Source organism: Nematolebias whitei, chromosome 14 (assembly GCF_014905685.2).
Source record: "Nematolebias whitei isolate Nwh7 chromosome 14, NemWhi1, whole genome shotgun sequence".
In the NCBI taxonomy this organism is placed as follows: Eukaryota; Metazoa; Chordata; class Actinopteri; order Cyprinodontiformes; family Rivulidae; genus Nematolebias; species Nematolebias whitei.
The window spans coordinates 36,411,174-36,425,411 of record NC_056511.1 but is presented as its reverse complement, the minus strand read 5'-3'; the positions used below and the strand labels follow the sequence as shown (position 1 = coordinate 36,425,411).

Sequence of the window (14,238 nt, the reverse complement as noted above, 5' to 3'; positions counted from 1 at the left end):
TATATATATATATATATATATATATATATATATATATATATATATATTTATATATATTAGGGATGCACCGATCCACTTTTTAAAATTCCGATCCCGATACCTAGAACTGAGTATCGGCCGATACCGATCCAGTTCCGATATCATGATCATCATTGATTTTATATGAGGCTGTAATAATCTCCTCTCAAGTACAATTTGTACAAATATATGCACGCATGTCCAAAAAGGCAATTTGAGGTAAGTTTTATTAAAGTTGGATAAGTTTTAAAGTTAGAATTAAATTCTAACACAAAACATGTTTCTTTTTATTCCTAGTTTTAAAGTGGATATTAAAGTGATTAATTTAAGTGATTGTTTAAAGTTGTTTTATATTTTATAAGGGGCAGATATAAGAATTTTTTCTTCTTTCTGCACTCTTTTCATTCAATATTTTCTGTTTGATGATTTTTTTTTTAAATTTTGTTTCATTTAAATCAATGAATAAATGAATTAAATTAAATGTTAAATGGCTTCAAACATCTGCTAAGTTCATGGCATAAACCAACAGACATGTTCCTGTTTTTAGTGTTTTACATCACTTTATAATGTAGCTGTTTATGTTTTTAATATATATAATTTTCAAATCATGTTTTTTATGATTGTCTACTGTTGTACTGATAAATATCTCTGGAGGGTAAACTATATCTTGACAGCAAGTATCAAGCTGTGAAATCCTTCATTTTCTACAACTGATAGTGGTTGGTCATTAATTATGATGAAGTTTAGCAACTTCTCTGTAAACATTTGAGCTCCGTGGTTTCAGCGACGTCTTCTTCTTGTTCAGTCCGAAGCAAGCAGCCTGATTTGGGGCAGCTGCACTCAGTCTGTCCCTCCTCAGAAACGGGCAGACTGAGGGGGGGAGATTGGACGCGGCTGGCCGGTGTAGAGTCGCCTCTTTCGGTTTGACCAAAGAGTACTGCCCCGCTGAAGCCATGGAGCTCGAGTGTCCATCGTAAAACTAACTTTAACGTGGGTTAATGTGGCGCTATGGCTCTGCAGACATTGCACGATGCTGTTTTGTGGCGTTTTTAGTGTAAAATACTTCCACACAGCTGACATGTTTAGATTAAAAGTTTGTTAGCAGTTAGCCACAGTGCTGCTAACTCAGCCCTCACATTGTAGCTGGCTGCAAACTATGAAATGGATTTCCTGAATGTGAGGCGGGTCTTATTACTCTGGGTTCATGAGACAAGCCGCCGTTCAGGAAATCCATTCCGTAGTTTGAAGCCAACATGCATCATGGATCAGAAATATCAGCAGGTGGATCGGAAAATCCGATAGGTAAATTATGCTGGTATCGGAGGCCGATACCGATACTGGATCGGATCTGCCCCATCCCTAATATATATATATATATATATATATATATATATATATATATATATATACACTAAAATAAACTACTACTTACTATGTGTACTACTTATTCCTACTTCACAGTTTTTCACTTATCGCAGGTCTTCAGGGTACAGATCCCCTGAGATAAATGAGGGACTACTGTACTCACTGTCCCTCCTCTGGACGTGTCCAAACAATCTCAGTTTGGACTCTCTAACTTTATCTCCCAGTAGTTCAACCTGTGTTGTACCTCTGATGATCTCATTCTTAATCTTATTCATTCTTGTCACCCCTAAGGAGAACTTCAACATCTTCATTTCTTTCACTTCCAGATCTTTCTCCAGTCTTTTTGTCCATGTCTCTGTCTCCAGACCATACAACATGTCTGGTCTCACCACTGTCTTGTAAACTTTTCCTTTGATCTTTGCTGACACCTTTTTGTTACAAAACACTCCTGAAATATTTTTCCATCCTGCCTGGACTCTCTTCTTCACTTTATTACCACACTCCCCATTTTCCTGGACAGTGGATCCCAAGTACTTGAAGTCCTGCACCTTTGTGACCTCTGCTCCTTGCAGTCTCACTGTTCCACCAGCCTCCCTCTCATTCACACACATGCACTCTGTTTTACTATGGCTGACTTTCATTCCTCTTCTTTCAAGTACATACCTCCACATCTCCAAATTCTCTTCCACCTCTTTCCCGTTTTCACCACGATCACGCCATTTGCAAGCATCATCGTCCACGAGGATTCCTGCCTGACTTCATCTGTTAGTCGGTCCATCACCAGATCAAACAAGAAGGGGCTCAGAGTTGATCCTTGATGCACTCCCACCTCCACCTTGAAGCTATCCGTCACTCCTACAGCACATCTCACCATTGTCCTGCTGTCCTCATACATGTCCTGTACCAGTCTAACATACTCTGCAACTCAGAGTTCCTCATGCAATACCACCTCCCTCAGCCCCCTGTCATTTGCTTTTTCTAAATCCACAACGACACAATGGAGTTCTTTCTGACCCTCTCTGTACTTCTCCATCAGCATCCTCAAAACAAAAATGGTGTCTGTGGTGCTCTTTCTTGGCATGAAACCATACTGCTGCTCACTAATAGTCACCTCTTGTCTAGCTCTAGCTTCCACAATTCTCGCCCAGATCTTCATTGTGTGACTCATCATCTTAATTCCCCTGTAGTTGCTACAACTCTGTACATCATCCTTGGAGAAACACCGAAAATATATATTTCAAATGACAGCATCAGTGAGTGTGAACACTTAATACTGAGTATCAGAGTAAAAACAGTTGAATACAAATGCACAGCACACTTTTTACGTTGATTAGTTAAAAACACATCTAAACCATAAATATTTTTCCTCCCTCTTCTCAATTATGTGCTATTGGTCTATCACATGAAATCCCAGTTGAATTCTTTAAATTTTGTGGTTGTAACCAGGGCTTAATTTGTAACTAGATCGATGCGGGAACGCAAATAGCAGGTGGGCTGGCTGGGGGTTGGGGGGTCTGGGGGTCCTCCACCAGAAAATTTTGAATAAAGTAGATGTGATTTCCTGCATTTTGGTATATTTTAACAGGTTGTTAAACATCTACATTTACCTACATTTGTAAACACTCCGCTTTTGTCAAGCATCCTATCCCCCCTCCCACTTGACGGTTCAGAGTCTGACTCTTCTGTGATGAATTGCTGAATTCACTGTCAGACTCCACATGTGAAACCTCCAGGCGCCTCCTCCCTCTGTTCATTGCTGCTGCCTGTGAGCTCCTTCCCATATACGACTGCCCGGTTAGCTCGGCACTCACCACCACCACTCTTTTAGGGGCAGAGATTTTTTTTAAGGGTGGAGGCGGAAATGCTACTTGAAGAGGCAGATCATATGTGATCTTAAGAAGCTCGTGAGTGGCTGTTGTGTTTAAAATGAGTGTTTGTGCAATTATTTTCAGTTTACATATCCAATATAAGTTTTATTCGTTCAAGGCAGTCATATTTGTTCATAATGTTATTATTAGTAAGCCTGAGAGTTACCAGACCCAACCAAACAGTTACCGGAACAAACCCTGTCAAAATAAGAGAGTTCCCGGATCCTGTTCAGGCGGGATCCGGCTCAAATTAAGCCCTGGTTGTAATGTTACAAAATGTGGAAAAGCTTCAAAAGGTACCAATATGTTTTTTTCTAGACAAAATGAGGAAACTGGTTGAAGCTTTATTAGACCCCTGAACAACAGCTAGCTGTCCAGAAACAACACATTGTTCGGCCATTTTAGTGTTTGGGTTTGGATTTAGTCTACAAATAAACTGTAGAAATTCTTAAATGTAAATGATTTACTCACTTTTGGCAATTGTTCCGTTCTTATTCAAATCAAACTAAATGTGACGCCAGATTTTCTGTTCCAACACTTACTGAAGTGTCACGTTTGCTGTAATTTGGCTCCTCGATTTGCTTCATTTTAGTAAAACAGACGCTCATGTTGTGGTTACAGCAGCAACAAACATGCGTTTACTCAGATTTGCAGACTGCAGTGTACAGATTGTAGGACATAATGACCAAATTGTATAGCCAGGATTAAAAACAACAACTTCCAGTTGAGGGATTTAGTTTGAATATTGAAGGAGCTGATAAAATATTCAGTTGTTGTGATGATTAATATTCCTAAGATCTCACCACAGTTGTCTGGGATTTTCAGACCTAAATTAATCGAAATGCACAGAGTATTTGGAGTCTGCCTGCGGGAAAATGTTCTTAACTTTAAATTTTGCAACAAAAGAACACCTAGAAAGGGATCTGGACCAAAATTGTGGTTTTAAAAAAACTTTTACACGTTCTGTCTTTGTGTTTATGCATAAAAATTAGAGGGTGAGATGAGAACTCACTGACTCATTACAACAAGCAGCTCTCCTAATGTAAAATTTGTAAAAAAAAAACAAAAAACAGATTAATTAAACATTCAGAACTGTACATACTCATTGAAGACGAGGTCTGGCGCAAAGTAAAGCATCCTGCCGTTGACGTTTTTATAGGACCTCCATATCAACGCAAACACCATCACCCCCATCCACGACTGCTGGATGATGGTCATCTGGTCATCCACGTGCAGGTTTCTAAAACCTAGACAAATAAATCAGACATTTTCACTCAAAATGAGTTTGTGTTGATTTGAATACACAGCACACAATGTGGTTATATTTAAAAGTCTATCATAAATTAAACAGATTATAGCCACTGGAGGGAGAATGGAAAAGGGTGGTGCAAACATGTTTTGACCAATAAAACAACACAACTGTATTAAACAAAGAAAGTGAGAGTTGAGTTTGTCTACTAATAACTCAAGTACATGTTAAATTTGTTGCTGAATGTCAATAAAAATGTAAATTAAAACGACATTATGGGTTTGTGTAACAGCTCTTTTGAAATAAACTTTAAGATGAATACGTGTGTGTGTGAATGCTTATAAAGCATCCTGCAATTTTTGTGCTATTTCAACAATTCATGTATCAAAACATTCAGCTCATTCAGGACATTCCTGCTGTGAGTTTTGGTGTTTGTGCAGTTTTTACTTTTTGAAATATTTAGCTTTTCCTGTCATGATGTTCTCATTGAAAATGAATGGAGCTCTCTTCACATCCTTCAAACCCTTTGTGCTGTTTAAGACCTTTTACTGTTCATTTCAGCTTTTTGTTTTTTTAGCTTTCCCAGCTACTAATAGATTTTTTATTTTTTTTCCTCATTTCCGCCTTTTGTGCTTCTTTCTAGCAATTTTAACTTTTTATTCTAATTTCAGTCTCTTTCTGATCATTTTCAGCTTTTTTCTGTACATTTTCGTTTTATTTTTTTGCTAATTTCAGATTATTCGGTTTCTTTCTGCTACATTTGTGCTCTGTTCAGCTTTTTCTACACATTTCTGTCGTTTTTTTCTACTGATTTCCACTTTTATTTTCCTGCTTTCAGCAAATGCCAGCTGCTCAAAATCAACTCGCATGAACAGATTAGCAATGAAACTGTTTCAGTCTGGTTTCAGCTTCTTCAGCAAATTTAGGCAAAATCATTTGGAAATGAACCCAGAGCAAAAATAAAAACAAAAAGAGAAAGATAGAGAAGACCCAGAAAACCAAAAGGAAGAAAAGACAGATAGGATCCTCCCAAAGTGTGATGACGCTAGTGATCCAAAGTGGCTCAGAGATGATTCCTCTAATCAGAAAACTACCTAACAAGATAAAACCAGAGTAATAAATGAACTGAGAAAAAAAAAAGTTCTGGGTTTAGACCAGAATCTCAGCCAACAGACATTTTCACAGATTGAAAGATAGCTAGCTATGAAAGAAGTAGATTTAATAGTCAGATTAATGTACCACTATTGAATCGGCACGGACTAGAACGTGATTTTAAATGTAAAATGAAGCAATGGCAATACATCAGTGCTGTTGAAGGGGAGAAAGTGATCAGCACGTTTCACTGATTATCAAAACCCTAAAGTGTCAAAAAAGAGCCTAAATAGTGCTTGTTGTGAATCACAAACAGCTTCAGAACAGTGTTAGTTCCACCCTCAGTGGATAATGAGTTATTTCCAGCTGTGATAGTTTGATCAAATAGCTTTTAATTAATAGATTGGAATCTATACACTGCTCAGTTCATACCATGAGTCCAGTTTGGACTCCCTCAAATTGAAATGGGAAGTGGACTTGGAGGAAGCCGTATTAGACTCAATCTGGAGAAGGATTATCAGGAACATTTACTCATCTTCAATTTGCTTGAGACATGCTGTAATTCAATTCAAGGTGTTGCACAGGCTGCACTGGTCCAAAAATAAGCTGTCCAAGATCAAGGCCAATCTGGACCCAGCATGCAATCATTGCAGACAAACTCCAGCTACACTCCTGCATACATTCTGGACCTGTCCCAAACTGCAGACCTTTTGGCAATCTATTTTTGACACTTTCTCTGGAATATGTGGTAAAACTGTTCACCCATCACCACTTATTTCACTGTTCGGGGTGGTCCCTGTGGACACGTCCTTCAGCAAATGCGAGAGGGATGTGATTGCCTTTGGCTCCCTTTTGGCCAGGAGGCTAATTTTGTGCAACTGGAAGGACCCACGCCCCCCATCGTATGTACATTGGTTAAGAGAGGTGATGTGTCATGTTCATATGGAGAAGATGAGATACTGTGCAGGGTTCTGTGCAGAGGTTCTGGGACACATGGCGGCCATTTATATTGTTTGTTGAGAGCATGTCAATGCTTGTTTAACTTGTTTGTGTGGTTTTGACTGATCCGGTGTGGGAGGGGATTGTTTGATTGTTACATGTTTTTTGTTCAAATAATGGAAAAAAAATTAAAAAGTAAAAATACTTTGTTTAATTGATAAATTGGCATTAATATTTATCAGGCCAAACCATTCATGAGGAGCAGATTCCCAGTTTAGCATCACATCCAAACATCTTAATTAGAGACCCAACATTTCTTTATGAAAAGCTTGTTATCTGCCTATTTTTATGCCAGAGTTTTTAAATAAAGACCTCAAAACAATCGGTGCGAGGAGTATGAGTTGGGGATGATTCACGGCTACAACTATGGCAAATTCTAGCTCAGTATCTGTAAAAATGATGCCATTTTGTGTTGGCTACGGTCAATTAGCCATGGCAGCCATTTTGAATCAGGTTGGCTCCAAAAGTTAATCAGTTGCAGATGTGAAGTGATTACTTTGTGAGAGTTTTATTGAAATCTATTCAGTGGCTTGTTAGATATTTTGTTAACAGACAGACAAACACATACATGCACACAGACATACAAACAATGGCGAGAATAAACCAGGTGAGAATAAATTAGTCAGAAAGAAAAATTGCATTAATTAGGTAAAAAATACTACAGGTATTATAAAATTCTAATTTTAGTTTTATTCTAGAACTTAATCTATTTACTACTTAACATGGGTCAGTTTCCAATTTCAAGGTATACAGTGTTAGAAAAGTTGTTTCAAAGCCCAACTTCTCTATCACACACAGCAAAGTCTTCCCCCTGCCCTTTCAGCTGCTGCAAGCTGTCAGTCAGTTGTGTTAGACAGCCGACTGACAGCTTGCAGCAACGGTCAGGGAAACAGTCAAGGGAAATCCCAAGCATTTCTCTTGTAGATAAAATGTTAAAGTTGAACATTTAAAAATGTTGCCAGTAGTGAAAAAGAAAGACAGTCATGGCTTGGCTACCAAAGGAATGACACCTATGCATTTTGCTAACATAAAACAAAAGTTAACAACATGCTACAAGAGTTAGCATGTCTAAAACAATCTGTATACAGCAAGCTTGATTCAGACACTAATAACCTGGATTGCTAACTAACTAACATTAAGTTGTCAGGCTTGCAAAACGACTAAAGAACAATAGAAAAGAATATCATGTACTATTATTATGTTTACTTTAGAGCTAACTATAATTATATATTATGCCATTACCAGAGGCGAACGATATATCAGCAGGGTCAATATTTTAGACCAGTATAGGCCTTTGGGGTCCTATCCGTATCGGTGATAATTGTCCCACATTTCACGGATATAAGAACTTCTAATTTTCACCCCTAAAATGCTGGAACCGTAACCAGCTGTAATTGTGCAATGTATCCAGCAGAGGGCGCATGGAGACTACTGTCAAGTCATTGCGTTCACTTAGGTTTCATATTCAAGGCAGACGAAGCAGGGAGCAACCACATAGCACACGTAGGGCGGCTGTGGCTGAGTGGTTAGAGCAGTTGTCCTCCAATGCAAGAGTTGGGGGTTCGAACCCCACAGCAGTCACATGCCGAAGTGTCCCTGGGCAAGATACTGAACCCCTCATTGCCTCCGATGTGTGTCCCATCGGTGTATGAATGTGATAAATCACTGATTAGTCTCTTTAGAATTATTTGTTCAATTAGCTTTGTAGAGATCTAGTAGAGTGTTGTATGAATGGGTAAATGAGGACACAGATTGTAGTGTAAAGCGCTTTAAGTATCTCAATAAGATAGAAAGGCGCTACATAAGTACAGTCCATTCCATTCCATTCCACATTTTGCTGAACAGAGAGAGCATAGTAAGTTTATTTTCACTGATCTGTAAAACAAAATAAATCAACAATAATAAATTATCTTCAATCCTCCAACCTGCTTGTCATTAGCTACATGCCTCTCAAGATAGCAAGCTAACATTTAGATAACCTAGCATAGGCTATTGCCTTGGAAAACCTTAGCCAGAACAATAAATCTAATGTAGAGGTAAAATATATCAGTGTTAGTAAAGTTATCTTTGTCGTCCTCAATGAAATGCATGGTTTGTCTGAAATATTTAGTTCTCTGCAAAAACAAACCAACTCTGACGCAGTCAATACTAATTAGACCTTCACCATACGTGACTGTTTAAACAACGAACAGAGAAGGGTGTTTCTTTGTTTAACTTATATTTTTGTAACAACTTTATGGTGAATGGAGGATAGAAAACATGAACACACTTTAGGAAGACTGTTTTTATGACCAGTGCTCCATTCGTAAACCTACTGTGGGACTAGGTATAGCGTGGATCTGATTTGCTTAGCTTCATGGTTGCTAACAACTGTGCTAAATAAACAAGCCCCGCTCCACTCGCCCCTCCAAAGCACAGACATCTCCTAGTATGACACAAATCATGCGGTCACCCCAAAACATCAGTGTCGTCTGTGTGAATACAATAATCAGGTTTGCTGTGTGAGATTTTTAATATGCAATAATATGCACCATATTTTCCGGAATTTAAGTCACACTTTTTTCCACAGAAGCTGACAACACATTCAATAATCATCTCTCAGTCTACATATTATTGCATATACAGTATTCTATATATATTAAACTCTAATTATTATGTCATATAATAATATCATAGAATGTTATAGCTGTAATATAAATACTATAGGAAATTTGATATTATTAAGTAGCAGTAAATTTCTGTTTTTAAATTAAAGCATCATGAAATGCATGATAGTATTCTTGTTTTAAATCTTTTTTTTTTACTGTAAGATTTGTATATTGTGGGAGGTCAAGTAGTACCAAATACCTACGGACAGATTTTAATGGCATGTTCAGAAATAAATCACAACTGCAATTAACTTTTGGAGTCAACCAGATTAAAGATGGCCGTCACAACTAATTAGTCTTAGAAAGTACATAAACTCAGGTGGAAGTCGTGTCCACTTCGTTAAAACATATTTTATTTAATCATTCTGCCATTTATTATACAGATAGAGCCATAAGTATCTTTATAAAGCATGTGTTTTCAAAATGATTCAACCACTCGTGGTTACAAGAGCTTGTGTTACGTGTTTAATTTAATAAGATAAGGAATAAAATAACCTGTTAGCAATAAGACAGCAATAAAGACTGTGTCAAACAAACAGCAGAAGTCACATTTACAATTGTCAGCTGGTATTCTCTACCGGGAAATATGCACATAATGAGAGAAATACGTTATGTGGTAGATAAATTCAGTGTTAAGTCAGAAGGTTGTATTTTTGTGCGCAGAGGGAGGTAAATAAAAAGTTTGTCATAAATCAGTTATAAAAAAATTTCATTAAATGGAATAAATGGCTGCTTTTTTTTGAGTTGAAGATTGTGTACATAAATTATTCCAAGTGTTTGCAGCAATCAGTGAAATATGTAATGTGGGTTTTGGTGCATTTAGAAATTTCAAAGAAAACACTTGACTTGTACCTTTAAATTAATTTTATGGCTGCTAAACATGTAAGCCTAAATGAGCATTTGGGTTAAATCTGCCACCAAGTTATCATCCTAAACTGAGTTTAAACTTATTTTGGTACATAATACAGCCCAGTATGTACCTGTGTAGCAGAATGATTAAAAAAGGGTGTACTAACTTTACCACTGTTTTAAGCTCTGGTTAGAAAAGGTGCTAAATAAAATGTATCAATCAATAACAGATGGAACTATATCTTATTGAAAATCAATAACATTTAGATTACTTGATTTATTCACCTTTATTAGTGCATTTATCAGATCTCATCAACTGAGCACTAAATCTGTAAAATACAGGGAGCTTTCATCACATTTTACAACTACATAGACCAAGTTTGCCTTTTTAAGACATTTCAAAATTAAACTGACTCAAAATAAAATCAAAGAAGCAATAAATCAGCACAACAACAATATAACACTAAGAATTTGAGAACAATATTCAAAGTTTTGGTATCAAGTAATTCTTTAGAATTAACTCAATTTGATATAAACAGTTACATTCAAGACTGTATAAATTTATCTAGTGTTTGATTGGAATTTCAGTTTCACATGTGCAATAATTTGGACATTGACTATTTTGAATTTTAAGTAAGAAAAATTGTAATCAAATTGCCTAATCATCAGATAGTGTGCGGAAGGATCAGATTAGAAGTGAAAAGTTTTGCTTATCAACTTGCTTCAGCTTACCAGATCGAGGCTGTGCAGCCAGCTGTCACTTAGTCTGAGTGACTTCAGAGAGGTTCAGACCTCAGCAGAACCACAGAGGAGGCAGGTTAAGGCCCAAAAGTCCACTAATGGTCAGGAGTCAGCGTTTTATCCAAGAGCATTCGAGATTGTGCTGATGGCTTTAAGTGGTTTAAAACCCTTCGAAATTAAAGGGTAACATGGAGTGATGCTTTGGACTTCTTAAAGTTACAGATGGTTCTTGTTAACATTAGCTTTTCTTACATTTTCTACTTATGTAATTTACTAAAAGAATCTAGACAAAACATACATGTTTGGTTAAACAAAAATAAGACAAGAGGAGAGGGGACAAAAAAAAAAGACAAATAAATCCTACTGAATGAAAAGCCACACTCCTCATTTATCAAACATGATATCACATTTCTGTCAGCGTCTCAGGATTTGGACAAGGTCAGGATTTTAAACATCTGCACAGCAGAGCCTGTCCTTTTGTTTCAAGAAGTTCTGTAAGCAGGATTAATGCACTTATTCTGTAATGTAAGAATGCAATAAAGTTTATTAAACAACTTTACTAAATTTGTACTAGATAAATTAACACATTAATTATAAACATTTCTTTGTCAACACATCTAAAAAAAAAAATCACAATTAAAAGAACAATTTCATCTCAAACCATGTTTTTTGGTTTTACAAGTGTAAGAACACTGACTCTAATTGATAAGACATTTTGAAAAAATATTGAAACTTCTTGAAGCAATACAAGGATTCAGTCATAACAGAATGACCTTTTTGCACAGAACAGTTGATGGAAAGATAAGTGCAGGTCAAAGGTCATAAAAAATGAAGGGCCCCCCCACACACACTTCATGCTACATAACCCCCACTTGGGATTCAAGACCAGTCCAAAAGGCTTTGAATCACAACAAAAGGGATTTAAGAGTCACAAAGGGGAACTTTGGTGGTGTCATTATTGACAATGTCCAGTGACATCTCCATATCCACTGAAGCAAAAGAAATCGTGAACCATAGAAAACGATGGGTTTTAGTTAATGATTATCCACGAAGCAGTTGTACCATCCTTAGAAACAGAGTGGAACAAACCGAATCAATTAGGTAGTAGTTGACATCTTGATCTTGCAGGAAGGTGCCACGATGAGGGATATCCAGGCTGTAGGTTCCACCAGCTGGCACTAATGGGTGAACGCAATGGAGTATCCCCAAAGAGTACTTATGGCTCGAAGGAGAACCAGGATGAAAGAAGTCACGATGGCATAAAATGAGATTTCAATGATTGAGCAGCAAAAGACATGGGAGGTCTAGATGTCTTTGAGGAGGAAAGACACCTCGATGGCATTAAGTTGTAGCGTGAGTGAAGCGTTTGATCATTTCCAATGAATTTAAAAGTTTTAAGAGTCAAAGTAGGAAAAGTGGTGAGAAAAAAAATTATAGTAAAAAGTTTGTAAATAAATATTAAAACATTTCATTATTTAAATGCAAGAAATGTTTTTAGTTGAAAGTTTCAACAATACAATTTTAATGATTGACTACTAATTATGATATTAAGAACATTGAAATTTAAAATAACATTTAATGAATGAATGAATGATTTTTCATCTACACTGTTTGTGTGGAAATTAGTCTTCTCCAATGCATTTTCAGAATACAGTAGTTCCTCACTTATTGCAGGGGTTACGTTCCAGACACCCCAGTTATAGGTGACGCATCGCCCTCATGGCAGCCTCCATCGTCCTTTCCCTGCTGGAGTGGGTCTCCTCTGCCAGGTGAGCACGAGGACACAGGCAGTACAGAGGAGGGTCTCTACCTACCGGCAGCCATGCCCCACGAGCGCAGCGGGCTCGACGTGAGAAGGCTCCTCTGGACGCGTGCCTGGAGGAGTGCGGACGGGGAGGGAAAGGCTGTACAGATGCCGGAGGTACAGTCCCCGAATGGGGACTGGGCTGTCCGGTCCTTAAAGAGCACAGCGAAAGAGAGCAGACAGACTGATGATGCTATGGTTACTGAGTCAATCAGCGCCCGGGATCAGAGCACAATGCTCTGGTTGGTCGCCTTCCATCAATCAGCCAGTCGTGTGTCTGTACAATCTTATGTGGAAAACCCAGGAAACAGTGAGTCCGTAAAAGTCAAACTGCAAAGTATCGAGGGACTACTGTGTCTTGTAAAAAACGTGATTATCAATTATATATGAGCAATAATTAAAAAGCGTAAATAAAAAACTAAAGCAAACAATCTATTAGCAAACAACAATCAAACAGACACTTGAAACAACTTTTTTTTAGAGTTTTTCTCTGAGGCTCTGAAATCTCATGAACTGAAGCACAACGTGATAAAAGGTGATGAAGATGAGTGATGAAACTGTTAGCATAAATGTTGGCTAATTTCAACACCCAGTAAATGATGGGTTAGATGTCTCACCCTAACTACAATTTAGTGGTTAAGTTATTCATTTTTTGGTGGGATTCTGGAACAGTGTAGTGGTAACTTTAGAGTTTTATCAATTATAACTATAGTAGCTGGCTATGTTTCTGTAGTTCATGTCAAATAGGCCAATTTTTAGAAACTTCAATTTTACTATACGTTTGTGTCTATTTCTGTTGAATAGTTTGTGAAATGATTATCAGCATCAGGAGGAAAGCTTTATGAAGCTTAATTTGGCTTCTGGCTTATTTGTAAGTTGGTATTTTGTATTTTATGGTGGTTTTGATTTGGTACATGATATGAAGTTTATCAGCAATCAGTGATAATCAATGACTAGTGCAAGACGCTGGCCACCATGACATGAGTTTGAAGGAGAGTTTTCTAGTTTCCATTTTTGTCTGTTTAGTCTTTAAAGCTAAAACGTTGTTCCCCACTCCAAGTTCATCACGTGAGGCTTTTTGATCATAGTAAATTTCAGTTGTTTTCTCAAGACAAGACAAAATACATTGCAGATTTTTAAGTGTCAATTCACCATTTTCTCTTGTTGGATGGATGATTTTCCCAATTTCTCCCTCCTCCTCTTTGCTTTTGCTCTGTCCTGTCTGTGAAACTGCTTCAGAGCCTCTCTCTACATATCTTCCAAACCGTAATTTTTGCTATGGATCTGGCCAGCTGGTCTCTCAACGCAATTGATAAAATTTTCTTGATGAGAAGTCAAGCTTCAGTCGAGCCGACTTGCCCTGATGACATGCATGCATCTAGATATGTCATTGATTCCTGGGGCAAGTGGAAGGTGATGATCTCTGCTGTCCATCAAGGATGTTGAAGACGAATAATTGGATTTATGATAACAGGTTTCCTGCTTTTTGGAATCGGCTGGTTCCTGGTTTATCAACAAACAAGGAAGTTGTCGCCAGCAAATTTGGTCCTGGTCAGGCTGCCTGCCTTATGTGATAGTTTATTCCATGCCTCGAGCACCCAGACT

At 37.6% G+C, this 14,238-nt stretch overlaps 1 protein-coding gene across 1 annotated transcript in view; it reads right to left on the bottom strand.

Annotated features, from left to right (window-relative positions):
- LOC119420281 (androgen receptor) overlaps window positions 1-14,238 on the bottom strand; it is a 76,163-nt gene that overhangs the window by 12,460 nt on the left and 49,465 nt on the right. Inside the window, exon 3 of the mRNA XM_037687670.1 lies at window positions 4,354-4,498. Coding sequence (XP_037543598.1) covers window positions 4,354-4,498 — 145 coding nt within the window. The remainder of the gene's footprint in view (window positions 1-4,353; window positions 4,499-14,238) is intronic.